The following is a 12,473-nucleotide window of genomic DNA, read 5'->3' as shown; positions in this document are numbered from 1 at the left end:
GGTCACATAGTGTCATGAAGCTGAACAGAGTGTTGCTGCCCTCTCGTGGGTAACTGTGAAGTTGCATTAAGCGTGTATTGAGTTTGATCAGCAGGTCTACCGGCCAGACTTATCTGATAATAATAATAATAATAATAATAATAGTAATAATAATAATAATAATAATAATAATAATAATAATAATAATAATAATACAAATCTCTCTGAACTTTTGAGACCCGTGATACTTTTATTATCTTTTGGGGTGCTTCCGATGACACAAAGACAACACTTGGCATCTGTTTCTTCTGTGATAGCTGCATTACATTGGAAGATGGTTAACATAAAAACACATATAGGCCTAAGTAGGTAGGTATAACACGTTAAATCAAAAGTATCCCAAGCAGGTGGGTATGACAATCATGTGGTACTTTAACTTTAAAAATTGCTATAAAAGGGTTACAAAAATAAAATTAAAAATCACTTAAGAACGCTTCGCCAAAATTGTAACTCGTTGATTGTTCTATATCTGGTGGAATAGAAACCACCTTAAAATCTTGACTATATCAAAACATCTCAGTCAATTTGTATTTTTCAAGAAATGCATAAAAGCACAATTACTTAAAATGTATATTGATGTTGCAATAAATCATATAGATGGATGAGTGGATGGATGGAATTGATATTTTTTTGTAATTTTGTAAAATTGTTATGGTTTGTAAGTGTACTTATAATAAATGAGAACAAATGGTAAAGTTGTGGGTTTAACTCAGCCCTCCATTCTGATATATGCAGCAACTGACAAAGAAGTGTCTTGACGGCTTTAATGGCCAGCGTGAAAAGGACTAATCATGGTTGAGTCCATAAGGTCATGGCTTTTGGTACCAGAGTTAAATGTTTTTAATGGATCTGCGGAAATTGAGATTGGTTGTTGGAAAGATGCTAATCTGTTTCCTGAGCATGAATTAAGTTCCACTGAGTACAGTAATTTAAGTAACATCACCATAATCAAGCACCATTGCACATCAGTCTGATGTCTCTTTCTTGCCTTTGTGTGTGTGAATTGTTTTTTGTGATTTAATGCATATTGTAAACAGCAACGTGGAAATGGAATTTCCCTTCGGAAACAATAATTAGTATAGTTAAATTTAAAAACATTTAATCAAAATATTTATATTCTGCATTACATTTGAATAATTCTCCCATGCATGTTTTGATTATAGTACATCTTTTTTCAAGATGTACTGGCCTCAAATTGAATCTGATGGAGCTTTGCATGGATAGCATGTGAACTAAGGGTTAGCACATCTGTTTTACAGTTCAGATATGCCGAGTTTCTGGACAATGGGTGGATGAAGGGCTACTCACAGTCACATGCGATTCTGCCTCATCTGGATCTGGAGTTGCAAAGTAATGAGTAACCACATGATGGCGCTAATGACATTGCCATTACAATTATCCTTTCAAATTCCCACTTGACGTTTGAACGATCCTACAAATCCACACTTTTTCATGCATGCAGTGATTTTGTCGAATGGGCAACTGAGAATTATGTTTGTTGTTGTTTTTATCTTTTATATTCATGATGATGATGAATTGATGGTGGTGGTGGTGGTTGTAAAATTGATTACAGTATCATTATTAGTGTTATTGATGTTGTTACTAGTAGTAGTATAATAATAATAAATATATGCTGTTATCAATATGCTAGTAGAATGTACTGTAGCTTTCTTTGTCATTGTTCAAACTGTAGACACAAGTTTAGTGTAAGCCCCTCCCAAGAGGAGGACAGCGGATGCCAACCTCTATCCATACACATTCACTCACTCACTGATACTCCTGCAGGAGATGGAGCCGAATTAGGGACCCTTCGTAACCAGCAGTTTGCATCGTTTATGAGGGTTCACGGCTGGAGTCACGGCAGAGATGATGTGGAGATACACGAACGTGTTTGCATGTCTGCTGGTCCTGTGTAAGGATGCGGCTTCACAGAGCAAGGTAAGTGATCAAATGCAAATCTCTGACAGTTATGCAGCTACGCACATCGCAGTGGTCTGTTTTTATTCATCGAATCTCTCAGTCACTCATTCTGTCTTTTTAAATTGGTCTATTTTATCTACATCAACTTACATGTATTAATTCACCTGGGGTGGGGAGGAGGGGGCGTCAAACATATCCACGTGTTTCTGCAGACGTCTCTCCTGTGTGTAGTTTATCATTTGTGGAGGAAATTCTCTAAAAGGGATCTTGGAACACACTTATCAATGGCACGACGTGGTGACCTGATGCCACTTAAGTGAAGGCACTGAGCAAGCAAGCAATAATATCTGGCTGACCTTGTTTAGACAGCTGCTGAGCTCCAGTAACCATTTAATCTCCCACTCTATCCAAACAAAGGACACACAATGGGAGACTACGAACTTTAACACTGTATTCGTTTTTTTAGATGAAGGCAATCACGCATCTATAAATGTAGGCTACTAATAGAAACAACTTGAATCACATTCAATAATCTGCACCCCTCCTAGGTGAAACTGCAACATATTGCTCGAGCACCTGTCCCCTTTCCTAAATAGCTAACGTACCCCATGCAAGTAATAACTTTTGCTATCAATTTTTTGGGGTAAAGTTATTGAAAGCCAAATAGGGGTGGGAATGGGGTGCGGGGGGTATAGTGCAGATAGTCAGGCAGCTCTAGATATGAAAAGCAAGCGCTTCTCAGAAAATGCACTAAAAACTAAACTAAAATTGCTGCTATCATTTTTTACCAATTTCAAACCTGTCAGCATAGACTTGTTGGAGATGTTTTTAGTTTATATTTTACTTTGCTAATTTTGTCTGATGCTATCATGTAGTATTCAATGGAATGTAGATTAATCCACATTGTGCAGTATTGCATTTAACACCAAAATATGTGTATCATCAAATGGCGTTAAAAAAACAAGAGGGGGTGGGGGGGTGGGATGCAGTCCACAGCTGCTGTAGAGATTGCTGCTGAGAGTATATGTTTGCAGGACTTGGACAGCTGAGCCAAATGTGTTGCAGTGTTACTTCATATAAATAAGACATAATTGTCTGACTTTAATGGTCCACATCTGTATGTAGCCATACAGTAGTTGTGTACTCTGTACTCCATACCACGGGGGACGAGTGTTTACCAAATACATAATAGCACAGAATCACTCAACTATGCCCAAGTATGGTGCAAGACTGTCTACCAACTGTCTGCTCTGGATGCAATCAAATGGGGGAAGGAATGGAGGTCATTGAAGAGTAAAGCTGGCATACAGCAAGCCATAGGTTTTGGCATGTGGCAGGTTCAGCCCTAATTAGGGGAGTAATTTGAGTTACAATAGAAGCTGTATTAAACTTCAGTACCCAAGTGAAGTCATTCACTTCAGTGTGCTTATTGGGCATCATCGCGCTCCCTCCACATTCTAATGGGGAATTAAAATCCAAAACTTCAGCCAATGGCAAAAAAAAAACAGATTTTCCTTGTTTCGTCAACATTGTGCACAATCTTTTGTGAAGAGAATGAATGTTGCATATACAACTGGAGTTCAGTTTCATCGAACACCTTTTGGAAACATAGGAATGCAAACAGAATATATCACCTATCAACAGCCTAGACCTGAATATTACTCTTGTGAATGAATGGCAAAAAATCCCAACTCCAACATCTGCTGTAGTGAATGAAACTATGGGCTCGGAAGTCACACACATTATTGCTTGGCAGCATATTGTCCTTTGCTTCATTTATGTACTGCACATAAATGGCAAGGGTTTGCAACTCACTCATCCCCTATGGGGCCAACGCCCCTAAAATCCACGGCATTCTGATTAATATTGCGTTTGTGGAAAATGAGTTAAGTGGCAAAAATCTACCCATTTTTATTCTTTTCAGGTGGGCGGCCATTTTGTCACTTGCTGTCGACTGAAAATGACACCGTAGTTACTCAGGGCACTAACAACCAATCACGGCTCAGCTACAGGAAGTGAGCCATGATTGGTCGTTACCTGAGCCTCAGCAACTATGATGTCCTTTTCAATCGACCGCGTGGCAAAATGGCTGCCCCCTCAGATGGAAAAAATCAGTTGGTTTTTACTTTTTACTAGTGTTGTTCCGATACCGGTATTGCGAGAGGCCCCGAGACTGCATTAAAATAGTGGTATCGGCATGGGCGAGTACTAACAAGTAACATGCCAATGCCATTATTTCCGACGCTAATAGAGGATATTGGATGCAGCATCTTGTGTCTTGCTCATGCACGACATTCACTGATGTGTGACGTGTTCACTGCATGCTGAGCCAAGATATCCTGTTGGCCCTTGAATGCTCTGAACCAATAGCAGGGCAGCTTTTTCATGTTTAGAAAAAAAAAACACCTAGGTATCGGTACGGTATCTGGATCAGACAATACTGCAAAACTGGGTATTGGAATCATTATCATGGGCCAAGAAACGGTAGTGGGGGCACATACAACATATTATTGTACAAAAAAAGGCTTGACTTCCCCTTTAATAAGGAAAATAAATAGCACTTTATAATATTGTACTTAAAAAAACATAAATAATTTAATAGAATTTTAAGAGTTAAACAGTTTATGTATCACAAATAATTAATTGTGGCTCCTTGTGGTGTACATGACTTGGCCACTGGCCAGGAGTATAATTCAATCATGCAGACAAAGAAGAGTTTCACTCAACTAGTGTAAGTGGCTCCATAATCAGCAGTATTGATAGTTTTTTTTTTTTTGTGCAGAGGATAAATGGTATTTGTCTGTAAGTATTAATTTATTGCCTGTCTACACGTGTTGCTGCACCATTTGCATTGAAAATAGTCATTCCTTACAGCATTAATACACTGCCATAGCCTATAGCAGAGTTTATCATTTTTGTTAGCATTAAGATAGCATACGTTCAGAAGGTAAAGCTTTGTGCTTTGATTCATTACACAATGTATTCTTCTTCATTTTATGTTTAGTTTGACAGTACAGTTAAATGGAAGTGGAAATAAACAGCTTGGAACATCTTGTTTTAAGAATTGTTCATTATCTGTCAAACTGCTGCTTGTCAAGTAAGTTGACAGCCTCAGTGGTTGTATCTTGAAATTTGACTCAAAAGTCAAGCAAGTCAAGTGAAAGCAAAAACAAAACAATATTTTGGTGAAACAAATGTCATATTTTGGAAAAACTCTGATTCATATCTCAAGACACCAGTGTTTGGCGTCACCCAAACAATTGTGTGTTTCTTGGCAATTTCTCGCATGGAATAGCCTGTGCTAACATTATTGCACAAGCATTTTCCATTAGCCATCCATTAACCTTCTGATTCAATGAGCAAACACCTTTTACCCTTAGAACACTGTTGAAAATAGGCCTCTATGTAGATATTTCACCAAAAACTAGACATTTGCAACTAGAATAGTCATTTACCAACATTAACAATATAGAGTGTATTTCTGATAAGTTTAAAGTTTTCAGTGAAAAATTGTGTTTTTCTTTAAAAAAAAAAAAAGGGACAGAGAGAGAGAGAATATTGGACAATTTCATGCCAACAACTTATAGAGTCAGAATAAAGAAATTATCTTCTATGAGATAGCAGAAAGTATATAATTAAATCTACTTTTTGTGGTGTGCTGTGAGACTTTTTTTTTAACTTAAAATGTGTGCCTTGGCTCAATAAAGTTAAGAATAATTACATAAGTAGATACAAATCGACAATCAAAAAATCAGCTATAGGTACTAAATTGGTATTTGCCATTAATACTTTCAGTGTAAATGCGAACTCAGACCATTTTGAGCGGAGATACAGTTGTATCTACATATCTACAAGTTCGGTCCTCGAGAGCCCCTATCCAGTCTGTTTTTCATGTTTCCCTCCTTTAGCACAGCTGAATCTAATGATCAGCTAATCAGCAAGCTTTGCAGAAACCTGACGATCCTGATCATGAATCAGGTGTGTTAGTGGAGAGAAACATGGAAAACAGGCTGGATAGGGGCTCTCGAGGACCGAACTTGAGCACCCCTGTTCTAGGTGTATGTAAACTTATCGAGCATGTGGTGACAAAAGCCTTACTTGTTTAGATAATATCAGATGTTGAAGAGGACATGAGTAGACACATGCATTTGAATTTTGGTGATGAGTCATAGCATTTTTATGTCATTAAGTGATATTTATGTACATGTTTATGAGCACAACTGTACAGTTACCAAGCTGACATGAAGAGGATGCACTCTATGCTTCACATCAGCTGGAGGTGACAACTTGAATGATGTGGGGAAAACAGCTGGACGATAGAAAAATAAAGAGTGCCTGGTTTTACACCACAGTCTGCTGCTGTGAAAACTCAATTATGGGTATGTTTTCTGTAAGGAAACTATAGTAAAGCTTCACTTAAGAAAACTCTGGTTTAAATTAAAGGCTGCATGGTATATTGTGTGGTTGCTTATGTTTTCAAATGTAACCAATCATGATCAGGTGGGCCAACCTCATAAAGTGTTTTTTTTTAATGCTGCCAGGTACACACAAGTATTTTAAACTTCTGATTGCTAAAATCTTTGGTGGACTGTGACTCTGTCGACCAACACACCCAACATGCCATATCGCCACTCAATTCAACTTTATTTATAGAGCTCTTAAAAACAACCATCACTGCATACAAAGTGCTGTACATGGAATACAAATGTGTCATTTAATATCAAAGCTATTACTGTAACATAAAAAGCACCATAAACCACTAAAACAATGCTGAGTCTCATGCGGAGTCAAAAGCAAAAGGATAAAAGCGTTTTTTTAAGCCCAGTTTTAAACATTGACAGAGGGGGAACTTGCATAACGTTGAGTGGGAGTCCATTCCAAAGAGACCACCAACAATCCTGAGTCTAGTCTCCCAACCCAAATGCCTGGCATAGTATCTCAACCAACCTGTGAGTAGCAGCATGGTGCCACAGGACAATAAGACTGCTACTAAAAACAAAGAAGATACAAGAGTAGTAGTACAGGAAAGAAACAAACTCTTATCTTAACTTATTATTTAATTGCCATGGCAAACACTTGTCCTTGTTGTTTTTAGTGTTGGACATGAATTGGGTGACAAGTTACCCAAAAACTCAACACAAACGGCGTTAAAGTCTGTTACTACTATCCATTATTAATAAGGTAATGAAGTCATTACAGTAAATGTTCATCTGTAAAACACTTCTAGGTCATACTTACCTGTAATTAATAATCCGATGAAAAACAGTAAGGGTCGTAACTAAGCTGACTTCTTGTACCATGTAACCATACATCCTTATGCTGCCTAAGCAAACTAGTTCATTTTGAGCCATTCCTGATCTTGAAAAGCCGTCATAAACTGAGGACAGAGACAAATCACACACATTTTGGGACAGTCGGATATTTCCAACATTGGAGGAACAGCTTGGAGAAGGCTGTTTAAAAATTGCCTGTAAAGAACCATAACTACTGCATCAAACACTTTTGTTGTTGTTGATGAAATAAAACCTGTGAGCCAGGCCCTCTCCTCCAGCAGCAATTACCTTTGTAGGAATGGTCAACATTCCATAAATGTTTCCAAAATCTTCTAGAAAGTCTTACCAGAGAGATATAGTTCCAAAGAAGGGGTTTACTGTATATTTTCTTTCATTTTCAGTTCCTGTAGGTGTAGGTAATGGATGGACAGAATGTCTCAATATTTGTGTCTATAGTAGGGATGGGAAAATGAAGCTTCATGAACCACTTGTGATTTTCTTTTTGCTCTTGGTTTAAAGATGCAATTGCGGTGCGAATGTGAGTGTTGTTTGTCTATGTTTGGTCTGTGATTGAGTGGCGCCAGTCCAGGGTTTAATCAACCTCTTGCCCAAAGTCAACTGTGAGTCAGGCTCCTGGTCACCCACAATCCAAATGAGGCCTAATGTATAGAAAATGGTGTGACAGAAGTATTCACATGTCATGCTGTTATACGATTTGCAATATTGCCTCCAAAACACGTGTCTCTGAAGGGTCATATGTTCTGAAGCCACATTGGTGCCAGTGGCAAAAACAAGAAACAAAGCCCTTTCAGAAGAGACTGGGGCCATGGAGGGCACCATCAAGTGGCGTGGGAAACAGTGCAGGCACCTGTTTCATGTTTTGGTCATAAACAAAGCAAAAGACAATCAGCGCTAGGTCAGGGGTGAGTGGCCACAAAAAGGAGACAGTTCCTCAGTCTACTGTGTCCAGTGCTTGGCACAGTGGCAGATACTTGGCGTCGTTAAATGAACTTTAGAAGTCCTTTCTTTGTTGTGTTTGATCGGTGCCAAAATTTGAATGAATGAGCATTTTGGCATTCTATCGTTTGACTGGGGAGGGCTTGATTTAGTGTAAGCAATGTGAAGTATTGTTTAAAAGTGGCAATAAACAAAGCTTAATTTATCTTTTATCAGAAGACAATAGCTGTTTTTACACTACATTCCCAGTAAATTGGCAAATCTTGGTCATAACAATAGGGCTGGGATTTAGCACCTGCCGGTTTTAGGCAGAATTTGCCAAGATGCAAATTTGCAAGGCAGTTGCAATTTGTCCCTATAGGCAGTGAGTCTCAGGTGTTAATCTTGTCACACCGGTTGCAGCTGGCAGTCTTCTCCCTGTTCTGTCTGCAATGCTACCTTCAACCCGATCAGTGAGCCAGGGAAAAGCTTTGACAATGTCAGATGACCCATGTAAAAGAGACACATTAGTCTTGGCACATACATTATGAATTCCCTTTTCCCATATATACTTTGTTTTCCTTCACTTGGATAATTAATAGATTGACATAAGTCTGCCTAAAACTAATAATTCCCAAAACAATGTTTACTGACTCATTCATCAATTACATGTTCCCATAAGTGTGCATCTAAAAAGGTCCGTATAATTCTCTCCTCCCCATGTGTATTATCTTGACTTATAGATATTTTCTCCCTCTCAGCAGATGCATACTGTTTATCTTTGACAGAATCATAGTGGTAATGAAAACATACTTTTGTTTCTTCTACATCCAATATAAAATCCCATGAAATGTCTTCTAGGCAACATCTCTGTAGATTTTGGACCTGGGCCACTTGGCTTGACTTGCAAATGTAGATGAGTATGTGCATAAGAAACATTGGTTCAACATGAGACCACCCAATGTCCCCCGCCTCCCCGGCGACAAGGGAGAAGTTCTGCCGCAGGTGGGTGTTGAAACTCTTTCCGACAGGGGATTCTGCCAGACGTTCCCAGCAGACCCTCACAATGGATTTGGGTCTGCCAGGTCGGACCAGTATCTTACACAACACACCACCAGGTGGTAATCACTTGACAGCTTCGCCCCTCTCTTCACCCGAGTGTCCAACGCATGCGGCCGCAAATCCGATGACACGACTACAAAGTCAATCATCGAACTGAGGCCTAGGGTGTCCTGGGGCCAAGTGCACATATGGAGACCCTTGCGTTTGAACATGGTGTTCGTTATGGACAGTCCGTGGTGAGCACAAAAGTCCAATAACAAAACACCATTCTGGTGGAGGGGTTTGCATGTCCCAATTAGCCTAGGAACTATGTTGTCTGGGGCATCATGTCCCTGGTAGGGTCACCCATGGCAAAAAGGTCCTAGGTGAGGGACCAGACAAAGGACAAAGCATGGTTCAAAAAGACCCTATGATGAACGTCAATTTTGGATCGCGGTTTCCCTTGCCCGGACACGGGTCATCGGGGACCCCTTCTGGAGCCAGGCCTATACCCATGGGACCCGGCCGGGCACAGCCCGAAAAGGCAAAGTGGGTCCCCCTTCCCATGGGCTCACCACCTGTGGGAGGGGCCAAAGGGGTCAGGTGCGCAGTAAGCTGGCCGGCAGCCAAAGGCGGGGATCTTGGAGGTCCAACCCCCGGCTACTGAAGCTAGCTCTGGGGACATGGAATGTCACCTCTCTGGCAGGGAAGGTGCATTGATTGTAATGGAATTTTAGAAACTCAGCTGCAACCCATTTCTATTGTGCATCTCTCCAATAAATGATGATTTGATACATATCTTGATTCATGGGGTGCTATTCAACTCAAGGGTGGTTCATTTTGAAATGAAGTGATTTGATTCTGTGGGATTCCACTTCAGTATAGTACGGCTGAGTTTGAGATGGTATGAGGCAATTAGTTTCTTGCCTTTTTAAAAAAAAATATGAAACTGTCAGTAGGTTATTATGAATGTGGCATTTCCTTCAAAGGTATTTCTCTCTAATTAAATAAAAGATTATTTGATATGTATCTATATATTTTGAAGTGAACGATTCGAAGCGGTTTGATTTGATGCACTTGCATTTTGTAAATCAAAACCACATTTCTGATTCAAATTGTGTGTTTTTTTGTTGTACCCCTAAGGATTTTAGTTTTATTAGAGTCCCATTAGTAATGAACAAGCCTAAACAAAATGTAGATATGTATAGCTGAAAAAATCCATCACTGTATTATTAGTGTTTTACAGTTGTACGGTGTCAGGCAGGAGTGACATATTCAATTTGATTGTAACAGTGTTTTTTCAATTTACCAATTACATTTTTTTAAATGCAAAAGTAAGTAAACCTGTGGGTGAAAGTCAGGGTTCAATCAGGACTGGTCGCCAGAAAATCATGTTTTTGGAAAACGGGAGGAAGATGGAGGACCTGGAGAAAATCAAGAAAACAGGAAAGATTGGAACTCAGAATATCTTTAATGTGTGCTCACTGCTAACTACTAGTCCAACAAGCTGCTTATTTAAACAAACTGTTGGAATGCAAATGGGAAAACACTTAAATTTTGTGGTTCCATTTAATTGACTTAATTTAACAATTTTAGGCATATTTTTATGTTACTTATGTGAAATATGTGTTTTATTCAATTATTCAGGGGAAATACTATCATTCCATTGAGAGCTGAGGTCACCATAAAGTAACGAAAGTCTTTCTAATGTCTTCACTTGTGTTGGTATTGTTTGACATGACAATGTACTGTGATGGGTATCTAGACAAATAATGAGACTCAGCAGGAATGTGGATATGTACTCACAAAAGCACTTTGTGCTTAGCTCATTAACATCGCCTTGCCAATGACTTGAGTTGTAACTCTGGAGGACTCTGTATCCCTTATTACATCACTGTTTACGGTTAATTTTCACAGTCACACAATGAGCGCTGTTAATTTAAAATAAGAAAACTTATTTGGGCAGGAATGTTTCTGTCAGAAGTGTGGAGTGTTCATGAAAGCAGATTTTAAAGTTATGTGCTTCAAAATTTACCTGGTATGTCAAGCACTGAGTAGAATTTTGTTTTATGGTGACATTTGTTAGAAAAGTGGTCATAAGATAGCACTTCTATTTAGACAAAGCTGGAACATACAGCCAAGCATTTGAGGTTTGTCACAGGGCAACACCACTGCCTGCTTGCCTTTTAACGTATAATTGTGCTGCTAATTACTTTCTGGCATGACACAGGCGGGACATGTTTGTTTATATCAACGTGGTTATACATACAAAGGGCCACACAACAGAAATTCTAAGGCCAGTGAAAGCTTTTAAATGCACCGTCTATTGTATAGCACATCTTGTGTTGCAACCCTGAGCACAATTGGAGGTTCACTTCATCACTGTCAGAAATGATCTAATAGAGTTCTCTGTGGCTAGTCCGCTTTTTCCCTCCCTCTGTGCAGTCAGACATGATCTCTGGGTTGAGACATGTTCTTTTGACCTTATACTTGATCACACCAGAGGTCTATGCCAAAGACTCAAACACTGCATAGTATTCATTACTCATCTCATAAGTGCATTTTTAGAATTCATGCTGTAGCTCAACTTGGTATGAGACGCTAAACAGTCAGGAAGATTTACAACAATGCAAAATGAAAAGGCAGAATATGCAAAAGTATTTCTGATTGTAGTGATGAGAAATTATTGTGATTTTGCTTTGGGGAATTTTCTTGATGAGACGAAAGGTGAAGTACTGAAGAACCAAGATTTCCAAATTGAAGCAAGTTAAGTGGGTGCTTTGGGCCAGTCATTGATTGGGGTCAAATATAGTTCAGCAGGGTTTATTGGCATTGCTTTTGTAAAGTTTTTCTTTCTCTTTTTTAATGTACTTTCATCATTGGGAGTTATTTCACAAGCTGTAAATCTGAGATCTGAGTGAATTTTGAGCAGAAGTTGACACTAGTCACACAAAGTTTTCACAGGACAACTTTTGGATTAGGGCTTTTCATTCTGAATGTACCTTGTCTGAGGAAAAACAACGCAATGTAACAATACGAGTCAAGTTTATTTGAGAGCTCTGAAAAAGACATAAAAGTCCCTTGGATGTAGTGGCCCTTAAGTTCAGTCAGAAGGTTCATTCAATGTTTGAGGGGAGAAATAGTTTTTGTTAACGATGGAAGGTCTGAGACCCTGAGATGACCACACATTTCAAACCAGACTATAACAGTTAGTTGCCACTGGGTGGGAAGCAAAACTGGAGGTTATCAAAAGTAGTTGCTAGC

The 12,473-nt window shown here is 39.1% G+C and overlaps 1 protein-coding gene across 1 annotated transcript in view; it reads left to right on the top strand.

The window, feature by feature from the left end:
• Positions 1-1,817: 1,817 nt before the first annotated feature.
• olfml2a (olfactomedin-like 2A) overlaps positions 1,818-12,473 on the top strand; it is a 29,967-nt gene continuing 19,311 nt past the window's right edge. The window contains exon 1 of the mRNA XM_077560179.1: positions 1,818-1,977. Within this exon, the coding sequence (XP_077416305.1) occupies positions 1,906-1,977 (72 nt within the window). The 5' untranslated portion in view covers positions 1,818-1,905. The remainder of the gene's footprint in view (positions 1,978-12,473) is intronic.

This window comes from Vanacampus margaritifer, chromosome 3 (genome assembly GCF_051991255.1).
Source record: "Vanacampus margaritifer isolate UIUO_Vmar chromosome 3, RoL_Vmar_1.0, whole genome shotgun sequence".
Classification (NCBI taxonomy): domain Eukaryota; kingdom Metazoa; phylum Chordata; class Actinopteri; order Syngnathiformes; family Syngnathidae; genus Vanacampus; species Vanacampus margaritifer.
This window is presented reverse-complemented; position numbering and strand designations above follow the sequence as displayed.